At 41.8% G+C, this 24232-nt stretch overlaps 1 protein-coding gene across 1 annotated transcript; it reads left to right on the top strand.

Annotated features, from left to right (window-relative positions):
- The first annotated feature begins 54 nt into the window (after positions 1–54).
- LOC135489509 (uncharacterized) lies at positions 55–5785 on the top strand. The gene is made up of 5 exons (XM_064774895.1): positions 55–1136; positions 1794–1867; positions 3803–3903; positions 4338–4447; positions 4965–5785. Exons 1-5 carry the CDS (start codon positions 891–893, stop codon positions 5313–5315), a joined length of 882 nt encoding a protein of 293 aa, XP_064630965.1. The 5' UTR covers positions 55–890; the 3' UTR covers positions 5316–5785.
- Positions 5786–24232: the final 18447 nt, after the last annotated feature.

Genomic DNA, 24232 nt, shown 5'->3' with positions numbered 1-24232 from the left:
AATTGCAGTGTGTTGTATATTGATATAACTTTTTACTTGTCTCTCTTTCAAGGCCAAGGCATGGGCCTGGTAAGGCTGTAACATGACTTTAGTGAAGTAACACTCACTGAACAATTGCCATTCTTCAGTGGAGTGAGTGACAAGCCTGCTTATTACACGCTCGGCAAAAAGACTCATCAAAGGACACCTAGGCCAGGGCTAGGGTACATACACAGGCTACAGTACTACAGTTAAATCAGCTGGTCAATCTGTGCAGTGCAGTGCCAGTGACCAGGTCCAGCATGTCCAGATCCGGCCAGCAGGCCAGTGCATGCATGCAGTGCACACAGTCCATGCTTTGCATAATGCATTGTATGTACTATGTATGCAGTCAGTGAGTGCATCAGATTTTTTCCGTGTTTTTTTCGTTATTTTTCCTTACCAAAAATGAAAATCCAACGTATGATCTCGGTAATAGCATTGATGAACACGCCCAACCTTACTTTTAGGTGGATTAGCCTGTTTTACGATGCCGTTTTTACACGAAAACGATATAAAAAGGAACAAACTTGATGAACCTGTGTGAAATTGCCGGGCCGGAAGTTACGAAATGTAGGTCAACTTCGTGATGCACTATGGGCAAAAATATCAAATAAATTTCTTCCAAAATATTTTTTGGACGTTTTTTGGCTAAAATTTCACACTTACTTTCATTATCATTGAAATTCCGGTACAACACAATAAAAAAAGTTTAAAAAAACGCTGACCATGGTATTCCCGCGACCGCGGTATCTCCTTCTTCCCGCCTCGGACTTCGGCGTCATTTCCTCCATTGTTTGAACAAAGTTTTTCGTAGTTTTTCCCGCATTTCAAGGTATTTTTTACATTTGATATAACTTTGATAGCCCATAATGGCTAACAATCAAGTTCCAAACGACCTTATCCTGGTGCTGGAGCGATCAATTGCTGAAAGCCAGCGGCAGAGGGAAGATAATCGGAAGATTATGGATCTACTCGACAAGGAGCGTAGCGTCAATGTAGAAATGAGAAAGGAGCTCGAAGAGAGAACCCCTCCTCCAAAAACAAGTAGGAAAAGCCTGTCATTTCGAAGCCCTAGAAATCGGCCAAAAGATTTAGATATTCCAAGGAGTTGCCGTGTAAGTGTGGCCTGTGTAGTGTATTATATATAGGCCTTATAGGCCTAGTGTAGGGCCAATGTTTGATTTGAAGTACCGGCCTGAAGCCCCCATTTTCAGGACACGTCGGGCTCGATAATGGGGCCTAACTGTTCAGCAGGCTAGAATACACATCTGACACTGATGTTCACGTTGGTGCACACACTAAAACAATACGGCTATCATCTATCATCACCGGTCATCCTAAACAGCGTCCACCAGGTTAAAAGTCATGTTTAAAGTCATCTAAATAAAATTTAACCACCATTTACGAAATTGGCAGGCCATTTTAATCATGTCCTAAACTTTTCATGAGATTTGTGTGCATGATAAGGGAATTGTTGTCTAAAATGTACCACTACCAGCACATTGCTGTTACTTGGGAAGAACTTCTTGGGAAGCCCTATCATTTCATCCAAGTTGAATCCAAGATGGCCGCCGGCTAGGTGGTGGACGCTTGTACATTTTAGACAACAGCTCCTTTATCTTATACACAAATGTCATGAAATGACCTGCTTATTTCGTTTAAGACCATTTAATTTTATTTTCATGACTTTAAACACGACTATAAACCTGGTGGACGCTGATGGACGCTGTTTAGGATAACCCATCATCACAGTCAATATTTTCTTTTTTCAGCGCAGGGTGAGAAGTGTGTACAAGGAGCTTGAAACTACAAATGAAGACTTCGTTGGGTTCGACTTAACTCAGAGGTGAGTACACAAATTCATTTATTTGAAAGACGACAATCTTGTTGGGTTAATATTAATTGAAATTAGCCTACATTGTACTGCCATTGTTAATGAGGCCCTTGATTGATGCTCCAATAGGCTACTTGTATATTCTTGAATCTTGATTGGTAACTGACTGTATCAGAAGTTTTGCCAACCCAGCCTGACTTCAGTTGAAACAAAATCAGCATACACAAAAGTAGCCTACTGTCTAGCTATAATGCCTGTGAAAATTGGGTGAGAAATGTGGGTTGAGCACTCGCTGGACGCGCTTGTGTCAGGTGAGGTTCACAGAGTTTTTACGCTTACCGTGTTGGAACACTGACCACATTTTTGTGCTGAATTTTTCCCTGCATTTGTTAGATGTGTATGCCCAGTGTCGGTATGCAGCTTGCAGTATGCATGGTCCATGATTCTTCCAGGGCAGAATAAAATCCAACTGTTACTGTGTATACTATCACTAGTATAGTCTAAGTTAGCAAATTCTTGTTGCTTATGGTACGGTAGGTAATACTAGTAGGCCTACAGGCAAATAATGGAAAATACTGCCACACTGGTAAAAACTCGCCTTCATATATTTCAAGAGTACCGGTAGGTGAAATTGAAAAGCAAAGGTTGGAAATAAACCAAGTTGTTGGCATGCACACATGCCTAGCTATAATGCCTGTGAAAATTGGGTGAGAAATGTGGGTTGAGCACTCGCTGGACGCGCTTGTGTCAGGTGAGGTTCACCGAGTTTTTACGCTTACCGTGTTGGAACACTGACCACATTTTTGTGCTGAATTTTTCCCTGCATTTGTTAGATGTGTATGCCCAGTGTCGGTATGCAGCTTGACAGATAGATTACTGTCATGTATACAGACAGAATGTGCACCATTGGGCAAGGTACTTTGAAATGCATTGCCTCAGAGTCACTTCATGAACGCCTGGGGGGGGGTCATTGATGTCAATCTTATGAACTGTGCCACTGACAGATAGAGATTGAAGTTATGTATACAGACAGAATGTGCACAATTGGGCAAGGTACTTTGAAATGCATTGCCTCAGAGTCACTTCATGAACGCCTGGGGGGAGGGGGGAGGGTCATTGATGTCAATCCTATGAACTGTGCCACTGACAGATAGAGATTAAAGTTATGTATACAGACAGAATGTGCACAATTGGGCAAGGTACTCTGAATGCATTGCCTCAGGGTCACTTTATGAACGCCTTGGGGGGGGGGGGGGTCATTGATGTCAATCTTATGAACTGTGCCACTGACAGATAGATTACAGTCATGTATACAGACAGAATGTGCACAATTGGGCAAGGTACTTTGAAATGCATTGCCTCGGGGTCACTTTATGAACACCTTGGGGGGGTAATTGATGTCAAAAATTGTGCCGTTCTGATCTCTGAATCGCACCTGGAACTAAAATGGTTACTCACTTAATATAAATGAGTTATTGATACCAAAGTCAACAAGGAGATATGGCCTAGTGGTGAGCGCGTTGGACTGCCGATCAGGAGATCCCGGGTTCGATTCACGTTTATATCGGAATTTTTTTTCTTTTTGTTTTATTTACTTCAGACCCAAAGCCCCGAACTTAAAGCCGAAGGGCTTGTTCTTATAAACTAACATCATAGTGTTGGAGATGTCAGTAAGCAAAGCATTTTTCAAATATGGTGCGCTGTCTGCTTAGGGTCCTTCTCAAAATAAACTTGAAGCCAAACAGATGAAATTTTTTTATCTAGCTCTGTGGACCCCTCCCCTCCAAGAGATGAAAAATTGAGGATAGTCAGAAAGTTACAGAGAGAATAAATATTCGGCCATAAAATGTCATGAAATTTATCTTTTTGGCATTTACAGATGCTCCCTTAGTAATGATTTGAAATGATGTTTCAACTTGTGATGAATGAGGATTTTCTTTTTTTAAGGTTAGATTCTACACATAATCAGGCCATTAGTTCCAGGGTATTGCGAGCCGTTAAGGATGCTTGCCCAGCTGGGGAACAGCTGCCCACGGAAATTATTGAAGGTATAAATTGACATCACATATTGTATTCACTTCTTTATTTGTTCAGATGGATGATATTCAATTCATGTACATGTACATGGTATTGAATATAGCTACCCTGGTGGTAGTGCTGATACTTAAGTTTTATTTTTGTCTAAGGGGGAATTAATTTGGACGCATGGGGCCTTCTCAACTTTCAACCACTGGCCGGGAATGTACACATCAGGTCTCAAAAGTAGAAACAACATTTTCAAGAGCACTTAGTGGTAAATTTTTGTGCCATTCTTAGTAATAATTTACCTGCATTTTGCCTCATCTTTGGGAGTGAAGCCAGTGGAGTAGGTGAAGCGTAGGCCATCTTGAATTTTGCCAACAGAACTCCCTAGGGCACGTACGGCTTATTAGGGCTCTTGCTAGGAAGAAATTTTCATTAGCCACTCTTCCTTGTATTTCAGCTGCACTCCGGTGTAAATTCAAAAGTGACAGGGACTCCCATAATAGGACGCAAAAAGGGCTGTCATTAGAGCATGCAAGGAGATGCAGACGCCAGGGGAGGATGCGTGAGGTAATTTAATTTTGCAGAGTTATTTATATCCTAAGTTAAAGGGGAATGCACCCGAGCGTCGTTAAGCTGTCGCACACATGTTAATCAGTAGTAATCACCCCTATTCTGGTAATGATAGTCGCAGTCCATGCATTGGCAGGCTACCGTGTATAAGCCATCCTATATGCATTGTACTAGTGGATGAGTAATCACGAGGGGCGCTGAATTCGGGGTTGTAGTCGGGTTACAGGCCCTTTAACAGACATTGACTGTGCCAGAAGGTAATGCATGTATATGATCAGGAGTAAGAGGTTCAATAAGGGGTCATCCACCATTTTCATGAGCGTACAGAGAGTACTCTTTTGAACAACCCCTCTGAAAGTCTACGGTCCGTTTCGGAAAGAATGATGATTTCGCCGTTGGCCCTATCACAGCCATATTGTCGACAGTACTGTATATCGAATATGGTCGGTGTTGCATAGTGATATCTGTTAAAAAAGAGGGTGATATAACCTAAGTCATGTTTTTTCCCCTTCAGAAATTAAACAAAATGTCAATGGCCCTTTCAAAGGCTAAATCACCACCATGGGAACCGGAGGAACTTGAGGAGGCAGAAATCATACTGAGTCTCCCAGAACTTCTAAGCTCGGAGGAATCCGACGTCGAAGTAGAGGATGGCAAAGAACGAAAATTCCTGGTTGTCAAGCGTCTCCCTTGGGAGAGAACGAAAGTCAAGAACATAAAGAAAAAACTGAGGAGGATCAATGAGCTCTCCCTGTCGCCCCTCCAGAAGGCAATGGCCCTGGAGGGGCGACGGGACGTGCCAAATGTCATTTCAAAACGTCCGGCACCAGCGCAGGCCCCAGACTGGGCAGTCCGACATATCTAGAGGCTCGATGTGTTCCATCCCTGTAAGTCCTAGTACTAGGAAGAACTCTTAAAGGGTATGGTCACTTAGTGACTTGAAGCAGACATGTTTACCAAGTCTAATTTCAGATGGTTAGAATGCATTTACAAAGCCAACAATCAATAGTAACGATTGATTATAGTTTTGAGTACATCATGGGCACTTGAAAATATCACTTTTTGATTTCGGTGCTTTTAGAATTCCAAACTCTTAGAAAGGGGTCAAATTCTGGGTTGAATCGGAGATCCATTCCCTTTAAGATGCTGGTTTTACTAATGGTGATAATGTGACTATCAAAGCATGAAGATGACCTCATGATTTATGAATAATTGTGTTAATTTGTCCTCAGATATTATTGTACAAAATGTAGGCACTACTTTGTTCACTACTGTTAATTTTTATGAAGTTAAAATACTTGCGTTTTTCAATAATTGTGTCTTGCATCTGTTTTACTTCTGTTCACTACTGCTAAAAACTACTGTTTACTACTGTTAATTTTTATGAAGTTAAAATACTTGCATTTTTCAATAATTGTGTCTTGCATCTGTTTTACTACTGTTCACTACTGTTAAAAACTACTGTTTACTACTGTTAATTTTTATGAAGTTAAAATACTTGCGTTTTTCAATAAAGTTGATTTTTTGATAGAATTGTGTCTTGCATCTGTTTTATAATGGAATAACTGCATATGACAGATGACCATGATAACGGGAAAATGCTTTCAGTTGAAAGATGGCTGAAAGATCATTGGTTTTCCTGTGAATGCTGAAAGATGGTCATTTGTTATCTTTCATGTGACCATAAAGATGGCTGAAAGATGGTCCCTTGTGCTGATTTAAGTGACCTTTAAGATGGTCCTTTGTTCTACTTTAAGTGACCATAAAGATGGCTGAAAGATGATCCCTCGTGCTGATTTAAGTGACCATAAAGATGGCTGAAAGATGATCCCTCGTGCTGATTTAAGTGACCTTAAAGATGGCTGAAAGATGGTCCTTTGGTTCTACTTTAAGTGACCATAAAGATGGCTGAAAGGTGATCCGACATGCTCATTTAAGTGACCTTAAAGATGGCTGAAAGATGGACCTTTAGTGATCTTTTACACGGCTTTAATAGACATTTCAGCTACCTTTAAGTGGAAGGTAAAGATGACTGAAAGACACTGAAATAGATCGGCCATTAAATCACTTTCAGCTTTGACTTTAAGCACCATTCAGTGTCTTTAATTTTTGCTTAAAGGCAACTGAAAGAATGTGTTTTAGTCATGTTTAAGGCATCTTTAAGCCGACTGAAATTTAATTTTTCGTCCAGTGTTTACCCATGTTTTTTGGGTCAATCTTTCACATGCTGTGGTTGTTTAATATCTATGAGGGGTCCTTACGCCTAAACTAGGGGTACCCCTACCCCAGTGCCCCTCAAAAACTTGAGTCATGCATAGTTTGTGTAATAAACATGGAAAATCAGTGAAATAGGTGCCTTTACCTATGTTTTCTGGGTCAATCTTTCACATGCTGTGGTTAATAGATATCCTGGAGGGGTCCTTAGATCTGAACTAGGGGTACCCCTACCCCAGTGCTCATCAAAAACTTGAGTCAAGCATAGTTTGTCCAATAAACACAGAGTATCTATGAAACACGTGCCTTTACCCATGTTGTAATGGTGGAGTCCTTATTCATATCCTTCACTCATATTCTCCATCGTCCAGTTCTTCAACATTCGAACACACTCCTCTGCAGCCAACACAAGCCAGGTCACATGAGAGGCCCTGCTTACGACACCCACAGCGCATGGATGCACATCCTGATTTGCAAGAACACCTGATTACATCCAAGAGAGCCTTCGGAGCAATGGCCTTTTCTGAATGTACCGGAACCAATTTTCCCTCCAAAGTTTTCCATCCCCACTTTTCTGGGTCAAGGTTTTGTCCTTTCCATTCCTGAATTTGATGGAAAACGCGATAGCTGTGAAATTTTGTCGCATCTGATGTTGGTGGCAGTACCCGGGGATGCACTTGAACTTTGCTGACAGTGACCTTCTCTGCGAATTTTTGGTGTCTTAGAGTGTCCAAATTATCCGCCTTTTTACCTTTGTAAATAGCAACCATTGCTTTCTCTCCTGCGATAGCAATCTCCTTTTGTCCCAGCTCAGATTTTTCGAACACTTCTACTTGTTGCAAGAAGAAGGAATTTTCTTTAACCAACTTAAGGCTAGTAGCCTTGCCAATACCATGAATCCTTGAGGTTGTATCACAACCTAAGAATGCGTGAATGAACAGAATATTGTCACAAACAATGTTTCCAATAGAGTTTTTGAGATGAGTTATGTTCAGAAACTTTCGTGGCTCAACAGAACCTTGCTTAGGTTCAGACAAGAAAAATGTGCTGTACTGTCCACTCTTTGAGTAATGGCATAAAAGCACTAACAAATCAGTGTCCTCCCCTACCAATACTGCATTAGAATCTGCGGACACCGCAATGGTGGTTTTCACTATGAGTACATCGGCATCACCACTCGCATAGATGACATCGCATCCACTTCGTTCCAGTCCAGCACCAAGCAACTCAATAAACCTCTGTTTATTCTTGGTATTGGAAAGAAATTCTTGCTTCTTCATTCGGAGTTCCATGCCACCATGGAATGCTACTTCTCTTCCTTGTACCCCCTTTGCTCTCCGCTGATGTGCTCCATCTTTAGTTGATGCTTTTTCAGAGTAGCCATCAAATACCACTGCTGCTCGGGCATATCGTTTGGTCATGTAATCCGTATAACTAGCTATGATTTTATCATATGTCTCTCCGAGCTGCCATGGAATTTTGTGCAAAAGTGCACCACCATCCAGGACATAAACATGATTCTCTCGGGGTCCTTCTTCGACCTCAGTTGCCATGTCTGTCAGGGCCTTTGCAAGGACAGGTTTGTTTGAAGCCAATAGCAAATTTTTCGATTCAAACAATGCCGGAGGGTAGCTGCATAGTTCATATTGAAATAGACTCTCTATGTCACTAGACTGAGTACCAGCTATCACAAGTCTTTGAAATAAAAGTTGGGTATCAATGTGTACCTCTTCACCATTGATGGTAACTGTTGACTTTGAATCCATGGTTGTGACTTGGTCCTTCTTCCTTAATTTGACCTCAGCAACTCTCTTCCCCACCATACCTTTCAATATCTCTTCACCAACTGACCTTGCCTCGTCAACATTTACCTTACTGTCAGCCGAAATCCCGTCTGCGATGTTCAGGAGGGATGAGGAGTCAGTGGCAATTGGATTCCGATCATTCAAATACCCTAGAATAGTCATGATATCTTTTTTGTCTCTCTCTTGCCTTGGCCTCGAAAGATCCTTGTGTTGCTCGCTAGTTTCGTAGGCAATTTCTGTTAGTCCTTGCATAGCATGGTTTACCTCTGCACAAATTGGACTAGACATAACCCAAACAGATCATTGGGTCTCCGTCATGCCCCGGCCTCGTGTTAGTCCACCTGACGTTTTCAAACTTCTCATCAGGACTTGTTCAATGACCAAATCAGGTGACAGACCCGCCCAAAATCTATTTGACCGCCTCACAACATGCAGACCATTCACAAACTTCTGATAAATGTCAGGATGTTGTTTTGGTAGATCTGACATCAGCTGCAAGTAGACGTAAACAGATTTCGTATACAGATGGTGACCCGAAGCTGCAAGATATGGCAACATTTTCCTTGTCGCTAAAAGATTGAGTTCCCAGTTTCCGGTTCTCTCAGACTCCAAGAATTCGCGCACTATATCTACCATTGTCATATATTGTAACCAAAGTTTGGCTGTTCTATGGCCTCCTAAGCCTTCCTTTGCTTCATGAACTTGCTGTTCAATGGCTTGTAAAGTTTCTGATGAGGCCAGGTCTTCAATACAAATTGTACCCTCAACTAAATTGTCGAACAATTCTCCAGTATCATGAAGTTCTTTAGGGGTATCTGTGCTCTCATTGGACCCATCCAAGTCGTGATCAATGGAAAAGGCCCTTGACAACAGCAGTGAGTTGAGTGCAGAATCAATTAGAAAGTGTCCCCGTAACGCTCGGGCTACTGCTTTGCCGGAGAGGATATGTGATGTCGTATTCTTGGCATAAAAGAGCTCAAGGATTTCCTTCAATCCAGTACCAGCCATGAGATGTCCAATGCTCCCCAAAAAGCTCATTAGGGTATGAAAGCCTCCCAGGCGAAGTATGATAGATCGCAACAAGCTGTTGGCTGGTTCACTCTGTATCACGCTTAAGGCTTTCCACCAAAGGGTTTGGTCAAAGGTTAGGACAGGCGTCACATTGAAGCGTTTTGCATGTTCACACACAAAGTTTAATGTTGAGTTTATACATGTGAGATCACCTGGGTTCAGATCTATCATAGGAAGAAATAGAATTGATGTTCCCCCAGGGTGTTCTCCCTTGTGAACCATCTGCATGAATCCCGACCAGGAAGGTCGTGGTGATCGCACAGCCAATGATACCTTCCACAGAAGGTTAACACCAAGAGGTGTTTCCGAGCTTTCAAAATCTGGCAATTTTTCATACATGAACTGCCTCAAACCACCGCAGGCTGCAGTGTACTTCTTGATACTTATTCTCCCAACTCGAGTAATATCCTCTGCCGACACAGAAATTCTTGGGATCAGTGACTGGTGCTTAATTCCTGGTGTGACACTGGCCACGATCCCCATCCCATGAAAAGTATTCTTACCATCTAGTGTACAAACGTTGTGATCAACATTGTCTGCGGAATACTGAACGAAGCGACCGGGAAAGTATTCTTGCATTACAGTTCCACTGGCTACTGCTGCGCAGCGTTCGTACTGCTGGACTTCGTTATACGAACAACTGATGCCATGCGCATGTAACGTATCAATTAAAAACCTTGAAGCAAAATGAGAGTGCATCTGCACGCCCAAGCCCAGTAAAATTGGAGGGAGAAGGACTCGTGGCCTAGTTGCCAGCATTATTGCCTGCCCAAGAGAACATACCTTCAGTCCTTTTCCCTTACCAACAAAGAGTGTTTCAAGGAACAACTTTAATGACGGAGGTAAAAAGTAGGCTGCATGTTCTGTGCTTGACATTTCTAAACTCGTTGGGTATATGTCTCTTGTTTGGACGACTGATTTTATATCATTCTTCAGGAGCTTAGCGGCAGCACTCAATAAACGCAATTTTTCTTTCTCGCTGTCTTGTTCCTTCGGCTGGTTGAAAAAATTGTAGAGAAGTGAGGATGCTGTTGCCCTGAATGTAACAACATTGCTGACACCATTTATTTCAGTGATAATCACTTTATCACCAAAATGTTTAAGGAGTTCTTCCTTCATGTGAGTGTATGAATAAGGCTTAACATCTGATTCGTCAATGAACTCCTTCATTTTGTGGATGAGGTCCCAAATTGTCACCTGTTTCTCATCATTTTCCTCCAGATATTCCATGGTTCTTAAGAAGGCTTCTGTTCGCACTGAGTCTTTGGGCCTTCCATATTTGGGTTTCTTCTTGGGTGCGTTTTCATCTAATGTGAAAAACTGAGGTACATTTTTGCCAGTCCTTAAGTTCACACTACAAGCATTGTGGTAAACTGCATCGGCTGCATGGAGATCCTGGACGAATATTATTCTGCTCTTGACTGTTTCTGACCATTCATCAGACCTGCTATCACAAGCCTCTATCACTTTGTTTTGGAAATCAAATGTCCTAACAGGGATAAGTTCAAAACCTTTCCTTTTTCCCTCATATCTATCACCTTGTCCACAGAATATGCAATGGTCCTTATATGAGAATACTGACTCACCAGACCGAAGTCGTTTTGTTTTTCCTGAAGTTTCTGCTGAAAGTCTTTTACCACTTTGTTCAATTGCTTTAGGATTGCAGAAAACCTTCCGGCAATCAATGTGTACTTTCTGTCCTGGAACAACATTCACCTCTGTTCCACGTTCATTGCTGGCTTTTGCAATCCCTCTGCATCCCTTAGCTGTCAAGGTACAGGTCTTCAATGAGACGTCATCGAGGGACTGGTCACAGAACACACACTGCTCCATGCTGAAAATGAACGGATGTTGTCATTTTCATTGAGCCTTGTCAAGAGAAACATCAATTAAGTTATTATCTAAGGACTTGCCTTTAAATGCTGTTAAGAAACTTTGGCTCAGAAGGTAGACCCCAGTTAGGGTTATGGCTGCACTTCATGTGAAATACGAAACAGGAAAAAAGTAGTTTCCTTAATTTTCAAAGAATGTGTTGAGATTCAGTGCATATTGATATGTAACGAAAAGCTGAAAAATTTTGGTTTGGGGTAGGGGTACCCATGATTTGGGTATAAAGGGTCAAGATATGCCAATGAAACCTAGTTTAAATGAAAGATTGACATAAAAACATAGAAAAAGAGCCAAACATCATTGATTTTGGATAAAAAATAACCATTTTAAGCCATATTTCAGTTTTTGCAAAGTAGACCGAAATCAACCGATTGCACGAGTTTATACCTAAAATACACCATGTTCCAAACGGATGATAACGGAAGATTTTGAATATGTCCTGTGGGAGGGTGTAAGGAATCAGAAATTAGAGGTTTCATTTCTATTGCAATTAGTGATGGGTTCGGCCCTTTTTTGTCACAGGCTGACTGGACTAATACATACCCGCATTGTGACTGTACGTTTCCTCTTGAATGGATTAAGCTGATCTAGGATTCGCATTTCGAGATTAAGCTCGGCCAGCAATGGGGATCTTTGATGACTTGGACAAATTGTGTGGACGACACAAGTCACCTTTGGCAGCTTTACGAGTAGTGGATAAGATGTCCCACACTTTGTCGCCATGTAAATTCTCCAACTTAATGAATTCGGTGTAGACAACCTAACAGAAAAAGAGAAACTGATAATGATAAAAGAATTTGCTGGGTATTCACATTTCAGATTTATAAACATATCTGTGGTTAGATTAAGACAAAGGATGGAGTTGCCTTCAAAAGGGCATGCAGCTTCAAACAATAACTCAGGAGATTTATTTATTACTATTAGTAGGATCTACATAACAATTACCTCATCTTCACTGGAACATAGGTTAGAATTTCTGCCAAGACGTGGCTTTGCCTTCTACTTCTGTCTGAAGTATCTTGCGACCTTCTGCATAATCTCAGATCTTATTCCATTTTCATGTCGTGAGTGGATTGATTCGAAAAAGAGTAGTGCTGCTTTCACGTGGATGCATGCATCCCGGAGCGGGCCTCTCCACATATAATCTGCACAGGTACAAGTACGATTCTTCAGATTCACCACAACATGGCCCTCCGGTACTGGAGCATTGAGAATTATGGCATCCGGGTGAAGTGTAGCAAACAACTCCTTCAGAATTGCTGTCTTCTCCTTACATATGTTCACCCATTGGCCCTTGTGATCTCGGAATCTGGAAAAGAATGAAATTGTTGAGGCCATTGTGTTTACTTCTCATCAGAAACATCTACCCTAGTTACAAAATTCATATGACACAAGTGCATCCCTCACCTGTGGTTAGTCTGTTCTTCTGATTTCACAAAGAAGACATGATCATCTTCTTCGGAGGCTGCTAAGGTATCATTGCCTTCCTTCTCTCTCCGCTCAAATGTCCTGAATTTTCTTTCGCAGCTTTGTAACCTGTATGTATGAAAGTGGATAGTAAGCGCACTACTGAACTGAGTACCACACTTCAAGTGTGCCTGAGTGAACCTACAAAAGGGCACGAGTAAAGCAGACAAACAACAATTGTGACGTGTAGATTACATCATGACCCAGACATCTGCAGTTGGAAATTATCAGCTCATTGGAAAAAAAGAAATGTTGAAATGATAAAGTGAAATAATGGCTCACCTCTGATTTCATTCACAAGAGTTGACACCTTTTCCGACGGCCACCCATTGCATCAGCAACTTTGAGATTGATGTTTTCGTCCAGGTTGTTCGGTGTCATTGTTCTATTATATTCTTTCATAAGGGGCAGGCGTTTCACATCAAGCCAGGCTGACCTCCATCTGTCACACCACCACTCTTTATTGAAGTACTCCTTTAGCTTGGCTTTCACAACATTGGAAACACTTGGTAGGTCATCAATAACCTGAAATAAGAAAGAGAAAATATATCTTTTGATTACCAGCTAAATGCAATGATTGAAACTTGAAAATCTTTTTATGATATAAATTTCACTAGTTGTGAATGCATGTTCAGGATAAGAATCATTGACCTACCTTCAGGAACAGCCGCCAGCGAGTAGATGCTATGTCATCATTGGTTGATCTCGCAACTACTTTCATTCCAAGAATGACAAGGTATGAATTCACCAAGGATAACTTCAGGTCTTTGAGCTTTTCCATGATGGCCTTGACTACATGGAACCAGCACAAGATGTATTCGAGGTTTTGCCTTATGTATGCTGACGCCTGGGCTTCGAACTTATCTATCATCACCAAAGGACGATAATCACTGCACAAAACAACCCTCCTGTAACCTTGTCCTGCTGGGAGATTAAAGTGTCTTGCTTCGTGGGTACACTGCGGATCAGAACATGGCACATTTTCACAAATTGCTCACAATGCCAAATAGATTGTATCGGCATTTTCTCTTGACAAAGCCTGCAGAATGCATTGTCACAGATGTTTGGAGGCATGCCCCTTCGTCTTGAAGGCCATGCTTTCCATCAATACCAAGAACTTGCTGGTTTTTCCGGGCAGAATTCAAGGCAGCAGCATTTGAAAGCGCGAGAACATATCACCTATCCTGGTCACCACCACTGGCCTCAGTATTGCCATTTTGGTACAGCAAGGCAATGCCTTCATCTTTAAGCACGGTAGTCGCAAGGCGATCAACTGCTGACCACTGACCCTTCGTGAACGTTGATTTATCAGCATTTTTAATTGTGTCCTTAACCTGGCTATAGGTGGGATGGTCACAGGAGAAATCCAATTTCGCTTGTATCTCGGTAAAGCCCACATCTCGAAGGGTTCTGCGGAAAATCTCAAATGGCTTCTGGCCTGTTACTCTTAGGTTGAGGATATCATCCTTTGCCTTTTCTGAAATTCTGGGGTGCAGCAACGAAGAGGCCTGGCAATGGGGACCAAAGCTTCCACTTGTCCTGATCTTCCAGGTGTCAACGTCAGTGATGTCAAGCGACAAGACATCACCAACATCACATAGGTGTCTGCTGTGACGCTTTCCGCCGGCACCCGAGCACCCTGAAAGAAAGAAATACATAACTTCCAAGGTTTTAAATGGATGGACATTTGAGCTATGCAGTGTCGAAAGAGTCACTTTCATGGCGCCACTTTCAAGATGCCATCACTGTATCGACACCGTAGTGCATTACTGTACAGATAGATATTTCCCACATACCCAGATTACTCTATATTTACCTTCAATGCAGTGCCCCACTCCACCACACTTTCGACGGCACATCTCGTATTTCCCACATACCCAGATTACTCTATATTTACCTTCAATGCAGTGCCCCACTCCACCACACTTTCGACGGCACATCTCGTATTTCCCAGGACAGTACGAAAACCAGGTCACGACATCTAATTGTCCTCCCTGGGCTTTGTTTCTCCTTGCCCGGGCCATGCCTACATCTGTTAATTCGTAACGATCTGAGAAGCGGTTTTTCGTTTGCACGAATTCTTTCCCTTGTCGAACAACAACCCACTTGCCAATCGTTCCTTCTCAGGAACTACAGTAACATATTTTGTCTTCACAGTTCTTTTGTTCCTCACAAGTTCAATACCCTTCATCGTTTGGGTAAGCAAATCGGCCAATGCATTTCCTTTGACAGGACAAGTAAGATTCATGTTTTCATCAGCACCATTGGCATTGTCACCCACATAACCCACCCCCACCACGTCATGATCATCATGATCAGCACCGTTGGCATTGTCCTCCACCACGTCATGATCATCATCATCAGAGCTGCTGTACGTATTGATCAAATCCATTAGCCTAGCAGCAGTATATATAGGGCAGTATAGAGGTAGTCACTAAAAAAGAAATTAAATGCTTTAGCAGTGGTTGCTTCAGAAATAAAAATCATGCAATAGGGCCTAATAATTGTCCCTGCGACCTTAGAGAAATTCCTCCAAGCTGTGAATGTGGCTGTGTGATTGTCACGCTATGCCTTGCCCTATCATGGCAGCAGAACAATAGACAAATTCAAGATAGCCAGCCAGGGCCATTTTACTACAGGAAAATGCACTATAGCATAGGCCTAGGCTAACTTGGAAAAAGCCCAAATAAAGTGACCGTCAAACCTGGAATATATGTTCGGACATCAAAATAGATACGAAGTATTCAATTTGATTTTGAAAAAAGTGGATGCAAATACGATTTTTTCCTGTTTTTCTGCACCCTTACAATAGAAAGATCAAAATTTTAATCCTACTTGTATTGTTCGGGCATACGTGGAGCGTGGTCAGGGCCTATCTTGAACTTGTCTATAGGCCTACACGCCTACATTATGTACATGCGATGTACATGTAGGCCTATGCGCATGCATAGGCTACTGTAGCTTTAGCATACCGACGCAGGCATATCGACTGATTGTCAAGAAAAATACGCAGCAAATCCATTCATTTTGTCATCACACAATTTTTCATTCTCTGAATATATCCCTCCTACATACCTTTTCTGAATAAATCATCCGAAATGTGCTTTCAAAGACCTATAGTCCTAAATGCGTTTTTTTCTGTTTATCTGTCAAATGTCTGCCATGCATGTCATGTCTGTTCTTTTTATTTCGCGCACTGCTAATGCCGCAAGTACCACGGCGCGAGATAAAACGAGATTGCAAGAAAAGTCCTCGTCCCTAAGATCCGTAAGGCAGGAAAAAATAAGCTGGGTGCTGTTTGTCTTGTGTTATGGCACCCAGGGTGCTTATTGTCCAGTCGATCTCGAACCTGGGTGCCATTTGTCGGCACCCAGGGCGACATCCACCCTTTCAGCTCTAGTAGAACACAGTGTAAGGAAGGGATGCTTGTAGCTTGTATCCATAAATGCTTCAAAATGACACTGAGGAGTTTAAGTCCAGCCAGCCAGACTTAATATACTATTACAATCAAAATTATTTCACCTTAATTTGAGCCATATACTGTGCTGTTCCTTGTGCATAATGTTAACACATTTTAGTTCATGATGAGTGGATTTATCCTACAGGAACAAGCTTAGTTGCATAATACTTAATACGTAATACAGACCAAAAGGCACCAGTAAAATTTTGAGACAAAGCATGACTTCCCAAACCAATTAAGATAGAAATTATCTTATCACACATCCCATTCCCCCTTCCATTCATACTGTAGAAGTACGTCCACTACATGGAAAACCCCGGCGTTTTTAAACCCCGGGGATACTCCGAACCAGAAAAAGCCCGGAGAAGACACGGTGAGGACTTCCACTACATAGAAGCAGTTACTGAACACGGCGACAGATGGCGTGGTCTATATGAAATTCCTGTAGAACTCTCTGATTTTTTGTTATTGTTGGAGTCGCGATTGACCGACACAAAATGGTAGCGCCCCTGGTTGCTTGATAATGTGGTCCACCTAATGAGCGTCCGGAACTCTGATTGCGCGTCCGGAGCACGTCCGGAAGAGAAAATGCGCGTCCGGAACAATTTCCTATGTATAAAATATGAACCTATTGTTGCATTAGATGGCTTAAATAGCATTTTAATTCCATGTAGAGAAAATAAAATTGAAAAAAATCTTTTTGGTGACTTTGTATTTTACAATTTTCAGCGAGGTGGTTAATTACTAATGCCATACTCATATCCCAACTTCCTTACGCGCCTTCTCCTGTTGTGGTCGTCTAAGTCGGTATGAGTTTGTCTTTGTGTGCCGTGGGATAAGGGGCAATAGCAATTATTATGCAGCCAATTTGCGCTTTTAGGGGGGAGGGGAGGGGATCGAGGGGGGCGGGGGCGGGGTCAACAAAATTCAGTGGGGTTTTAAGAGCTTCAACTAAAGATGAGCTTAATGATTATTTTCCTGGGTATATATCTTATTCATTAAAATAAAAAGGCCAGTTTTTCTACCATTCGACAGAGTGGGCCCGGGAGGGGGGGACTTATTTTTAGCTCACCTCTTAGCAGAGGTGAGCTTATCCCATACCGTGGCGTCCGTCGTCCGTCGTCGTCGTCGTCGTCGTCGTCGTCGTCCGTCGTCCGTTAGCAGGGCACGTTTCGTAACTGTTAGAGCTATTGAGTTGAAACTTGGTACACATGTACCCTTATGTAATGACACCTTGGAGACCAAGTTTCGGTCCGATTCGTTTCATGGTTTGGCCACCAGGGGGCCAAACGTTAAAAGTGAAAATATGCAATATCTCCCTTAATAGTAGTCGGGAAATTTTGAAAAAAATATGGTAGGTACTTCTAGCAAAGGTGCATCATATATCATCCGGGTTTTTGATTTGACCTCCTTTTCAAGGTCACAGAGGTCAAATGGTGTAAATTGGCCGTTAGGATGTAACGATGGCACGTTTCTAAACTGCAGTGACTATTGATCCCAAATTTGGTACACATTTACCCCTTAGTCAGGTGATCTCAGGGACCGAAGTTTGGTCCGATATGATTCACCACTTGACCACCAGGGGGCAAAATCCCAAAACCTTAAAAATGTGATTATTCCTTAACTTCTTGCCCGATTACCACCAATTTGATATCATGGGTACATCTAACCACCATACAGTATATGTCACACAGGTTTTTAATTTGACCTTCTTGTCAAGGTCACAGAGGTCAAATGGCATAAATTGGCCGTCAGGCCGTAACTATGGCACGTTTCTTAACTGCAATGACTATTGATCACAAATTAAGTACACATGTACCCCTTGGTCAGGTGGTCTCAGGTACCGAAGTTTGGTGCGATTTGATTTGCCGTTTGGCCTCCAGGGAGGGGGCCAAATCCTAAATTCTTCAAAATGCCATTATTCCTAGTATTACTTGCCCGATTGGCACCAATTTTATATCATAGGTACATCTAATTCTAACAACCATTCAATGTGTCACCCGGGTCTTCTTTGATTTGACCTACTTTTCAAGGTCACAGAGGTCGAATGTACTGTAAATTGGCCATTTTTGGGAAATTGTAATTGCTTGGACCTACATCAAACCTAACACTACATGACACAATACCATGCTCTTTATCCATCTTTCCTCCACATGAGGTGAGCACAATGGCCCTGGCCATTTCATTTAGATTAATTTCTAATTGGCTACACTTAAATTTAGCTATGGCTTATTATCAAAGGATCTAGTGATGACAGTGGATTTAAGGATACACTCACATCAAAGAAGTAGTACAATTTTCACTTATTTTTCTCACTAAATATATTTATTTACAATTACATAGACATCACAAATATAGATCTATACTAAAATATTACAACCGCATTAAAGGGACAGAATACTGTAATTTAAAAAAAAAATCATTATTAAATATTATTATCAAAGTGAGTTGAAACCTCAAATCTTTGGCGACACAGAACTTGACAAAATAGTACCCAAAAAAGCATCCTGAGAGTCAGGGTCTGTCGCTGCTCACTGCGAAAGGCCCTGACCTTCAGGATGCAAAAAAGGGTCGTCCCCTTGACAGCATATGTAAGAAGGGCACCCAAAAAGCTTGTTTTCTAATTTTTGTTCATCTGGTGGGGAGTTTAGTGTGTTAAATTTTTTTTGAGGTTTCAACTCAGTTTATCTTCTTATCCACAGTAAGTAAGCAGGACACATGAGATACGTTGTAGTGGGTCGGACACCCATGTTCCGTTAGTGACAACAATGAATTAATACAGTTCCAACCAACAGTGATGAAATGGTGGTGTGGTATGGATTGCAATAAGGCATTGGGCAATGAAGACACAAGACAACAACTGCTCTTAAATTTCAAGAATTGTGGTAAAGTAGATGAACTATATCGCAAGGATATGGATGGCCGGTATTGTACAACTCATATATATAATTTCCAAAAGCCCCCAGGTGACTGAATCTGGGGGTTGCGACTGACGCCCAATTTGCATAGATAAACAGAAGTTTACAATTTAGAAGATATGAGATATAAAGTACATGTAGCCTATTATCTATAGTGAAATCTTATCAAAAGCTTAGTTTTAGCAGACATGATATTTTCAAAACCGACATGATTACAATACACAGAGTGTCTCAATACAAATGTTACACTTAATGATTAGTATCTTTCATGATTTTCTATAATATAATACTAGGATGTTAAAGAACCATTTTAGTATAGTGTAACATTTTTATTGAGACACTGTTTAGACTCCCATATCGAATTGAGATTGAATATCAAACATTCAGAACATTTGAAACATTTTCACCACGGTAAAGTCCAATAAACAAGAACAGAATAAACATAGGCTAGCCATTTAGATTTCCTCAACCATGTCAGCGCGTACTCGTTTGCTTTGAATTGTTTGTGTTCGTTCATTTCTTCCACGCTTGCGTTGTCCTGGTTTCTTTGCCGTCATTGGTGTCCTCGGTATTGATAGTTTCCCGTCAGTTGATGTGATGATGTGTCCTTGTGTTTCCCGGAGTAACCTGTATTTCGTAAATTTCGCGTATCGTTTTAACTTTTCATCCTCGGGCAGTAGAACCCAACACGCTTGAGTAGTCCTGAATCTTGTACTTAACCACGAAGCAACTTCAAAATTTCCTTGTCCGTGCGAAGCCCATCTTTCGTCTACATCTTGTAATCTAATGACGTTGCCGACTTTTTCGATTAGTTCTGGTAGTTTACAGGGTTTCCAGTTGATGGCTAGCTTTAACAAGTTGTTCATAGATTCTGAATTGTTGTTTGTCCACGATACTGGTAAGTGGTCATTTCGTTGGCGTGGTTCAAAAACGTGATTTCTTATCTTTAATATAAGGTTGTCGTAATACTGCGCAAAATTGTCTGGGATTACGGTGCTTCGAAGTTAGAAAACCTTTGTATCAAATGTCTCTTGGTCGCTTGCATAAACAATCCCGTTTTGTCCAAAAATCCCGGAAACAACTGTATTCTTAAGGGTATTGTCCACTAGAAGGTCTGTAAGTTTACGTTTCACGTTTTCCTTGAGAGGTCGCATGCAGAGTAAAGTCGTAGCTCCCAGAAAAAACAGTTAGCGAGGGCCTTAGTTATTGCTCGTTCCTCGTCTGAGCCTAACACGAAATTCGACAATGATGCTGCAGGTAAATCCCCGTTCAACTTCTTGGCGATATGTGAAAAAAACGAATGATACGTTTCGTACTGCCCGTCCCAGTGTAGGAAAAGTGGACCGATGGAGATAGGTGGTTCTTGCGTTTGTTTACGGACCAGCTTTACATTCTCGAAAACAGTTGTAGTCACATAGCAGGGACCGAGATTAAATGTTCTGTCAATTCCGACTACACTAGAGTGTTGACAGTTGCTATCACAGATGCTTTTGATGTTGTTGAGTTGATTTTCGGTGTACATAATTATTGCTGGGGGTTTATTTTTCGTATGGATGATTTTTTGGACAATCGAATTTTCGTCCCGTTGCATCTGGCTAAGCACATATTGTAGGTCGTCTGCTGCATTGCATCTAGGCTGCGTATGGTTGGTGCTCTCGGTGCGTTTCTATTTCATATTTTGCATTTTGTACTTGTTTTAGGTCACGTGGTGCGTTTTCAGGATCTTTCAGGACTAGATTGGAATACACATCACGAGCTGGGGCTGACTTGACATTGTTTTTAATACTGTTCATAGTGTCTCTAGTGGTCTTGACGTATTCGTTGGCAGTCTTCCTGCAGTTGCCGTGCACGCATATATCTTCAGGCCATATACCAATGTACTCTACTAAAGCAAATTTAAGTGGATCACGAGCTGTGGAAAGGGTGGCGCCATCTACCAATTTTTCGAACCACGTTATTCTCCGTTTGAAGGAAGGTTGACGTTTTAATATACAGTAGTATCTTTTCACAATTGTTATATCGTCTTCAATGGGTTGAGGTGTTAGAGGTGTCCATGTCTTTTTCTTTTCTATTTGCCATACACATTGTCTTTTTTAGTCACATATGTGAAGTTCCCGCCGTCAGCCATCCTCGCTTATATTTTTTTCTTGGTCAATGTTCCCTTTCTTTCCCATGCACCACAGTCGTCAGTGAAATCACTTTTGCCGCCGTTATTTCTGCGTTCAATATTGGCCCGGTTGTTCACTACAAAACACACGTTTTCTTTAATCCCGGGTGGAATTTTCTCCATACCAGTAATTTCATGTGATTTGATTGTCTCTATTACACGTTCAATGTCTTTCACAAATTCTGTTATAACGATGCAATCGTTTGACGGTTCCCGTAAATTATCTGCACCCATGCTAGTAGAGGCGATTAGACCGGTCGAGTGTGTTGAAACATTTTCAGCATGTTCGTTGTCGTTTGTGTCGGTTAGTGGCAACGAATCATCATCGGCGAAAGGCGTGGCTGTACGTGGTTCGTCATATATGAAGAAGGAGGCGTGCGGGCTCAATGGCGGGAAATCGATGTCTTTCGTGAAAATTTATGTGAGTTTAACTCACATAAATTTAAACAATATCAGGGTTCTTGAGATTTAGAACGGGCACCGCCTGTTCTAAATCTCAAGAAAGACCTCGGTGCCCAGTCCAAAATCCCACCCGGTCTAAAATTAGGGAGTTCAAGGCCTAATTAGAATTTCAGAAAGAGTGTGTTTAAAGTCATTTGCAGCATAGAGCACATCAAAACAAAGATATTGGTGCAAAAATTTTTGAAATTGGTTGAGTGGTTAGTTTTTTATGGCGTTTTTAGTTCGGTAATTAGCAATATATTCGGTGAACTGTTGTCTTTAGGAAGCACTGTCTAATTGCATGTAATGATGTCTTAATGATGGTAATTTAGAGATCTTGCAAAACTCTCAAAAATAAGGTACAAAAAAGTCCACCATATCAATACCTCCTAAACTACTGCAATGAAACTCGGGGTCTTGGGGTAACTTTTCATGCTGAATCTATCCGCGATGGCGGATTTCCGCTAAAAAGTGCCCCCTGGTGGCGAATTTTGGTAACAAGGCGCCCCTAACGATAACTTATACAGAAAAAGCTTGATATCTTCCAAACTAAGACCACTAGCTTCATGAAATTTAGTTCCTAGGGGTATCTTTTCATGCTGAATCTATCCGTGATGGTGGATTTCCCCTAAAAGTGCCCCCTGGTGGCGAATTTGGTAACTAGGCGCCACCCGGCAACAAATCTTTCAGAAAAAGCTTAACATCTTCCGAACTAAGACCACTAGAGCTTCATGAAATTTTGTTCCTGGGGGTATCTTTTCATGCTGAATCTATCCGTGATGGCGGATTCCCCCTAAAAGTGCCCCCTGGTGGCGAATTTGGTAACTAGGCGCCACCCGGCAACAACTCTTATACAGAAAAAGCTTAACATCTTCCAAACTAAGGTCACCAGCTTCATGAAACTTGGTCCTTGAGGGTAACTTTTCATGCTGAATATGTCTGTGGGGTCCATTAACACATTTAAGTGCCCCCTTGTGGGTAATTTGCTAGTTCTAGGGGGGGCAAGTTATTCAAATAAAAACAAACGATAGGTTTTTCACTAAACTTTTGTTAACTTTTTAACTTCTGAACATTCATTTGAATTACAAACATGCTAGACCGTATCACCAAACAATTACAATACTAGTACATTGCATGAAATGTTCAAAAGTATTTCTTGGCATACGCCTTAAATTTCTGACAGAGACTTTTAAACACCCCTTCTTCCAAGTGCCAGAACCTATCACTATACATACTCATCGCCAAGATGTCAAAGCTGTGGGCGATTACAAACTCATCTGAGACTTCTTCAACAAGACTTGTTCTTTTGAATTTGTTGGTCATTTTCACTTGCTCCAGAAAATTCACCTTAGCAGACTTTGCAGTGCCGTCTGCTGAACCTGATTGGACTACGCTTATATTACCAATGAAGAACTTCGGAGGATCATCATAGCTGACAGCCACTGTGGTACCGATCATGTCTGTGGTGAAATGGAACGATTCATCTAGGTCAACATCACTGCCGGTGTCATCTGTAGAACTTGAGGGAATGTTGTCATAGTCGACATCTGATATGTCCACCTCTGAATCGGAGCTAGAGCTGGAATCGGCTGTCAGTAGCTGCGGCTGTTTCCTGGGGCGTTTCTTTGTAGTGGTGGGTACTGCTGTTGTATCCCCAAGTATTTTCTGGAGGCGCTTCAAAGCTGCATTGATGGATATTTTGGCTGGTAGCAATCTAGCTCCTGGAGTCTTCAATACCAGTTTGTGGAAAGCGACCTGATCCCGTACTGCAGCCAGTTGCAAACTCTCATCTGGTCCAATTTCACCCAACCGATCCAATAAGGTACCACTTGCCCAAGAACCACCTGATGAGTCTATCCGTTTAATAACGTCATCAACATCCTTCTGTTTCTTTTCCTTGGCCTCTCTTCTTTGATTCTGAGCCATGAACAGTGACCTACGAATCTTCTTCCTACTTTCAGATGCTGCCTTTTGACGCTTTGGACGGAGTTTACGGGCCCGGCACATTCTCTTCTCCTTTTCCTCTGAAGTGAGCTTCGAAATATAGTCACCAGTTTTGTTATTGACAAATGTAATGTTCCCACTAATTGACGAGGTACTTTTTTGTGGAGCACGGTTGACAATTCTGTCAAGGTCTGAAAAGTCCTTTTCACTGGCCTTGTTATGGGTTGGACAAGAAGCTGACTGGGCAAGAAGTTCGTCCGATGGGTTGTGGTGACTGCCACCCGGCAGCTGGTCCTCAAGTTGACGCTGCAATAGGATGTCGATTTCTTTACAGATTTCTTGTAAGCACCTTTTCGTTCCACTTTCAGGTTGAAACTCCTCCTCGAAGAGGCATCGATATAAGTT

This window comes from Lineus longissimus, chromosome 6 (genome assembly GCF_910592395.1).
Source record: "Lineus longissimus chromosome 6, tnLinLong1.2, whole genome shotgun sequence".
NCBI classification, from domain to species: Eukaryota; Metazoa; Nemertea; class Pilidiophora; order Heteronemertea; family Lineidae; genus Lineus; species Lineus longissimus.
This window is presented reverse-complemented; position numbering and strand designations above follow the sequence as displayed.

Bases quoted from the DNA above. Each gene is read 5' to 3' on its own strand.
- LOC135489509 (XM_064774895.1), top strand. From the start codon at position 891: ATGGCTAACAATCAAGTTCCAAACGACCTTATCCTGGTGCTGGAGCGA. The intron at 3,904-4,337 runs GTATAAATTGAC...CTTGTATTTCAG, and splicing joins GCCCACGGAAATTATTGAAG to CTGCACTCCGGTGTAAATTC. The intron at 4,448-4,964 runs GTAATTTAATTT...TTTCCCCTTCAG, and splicing joins GCCAGGGGAGGATGCGTGAG to AAATTAAACAAAATGTCAAT.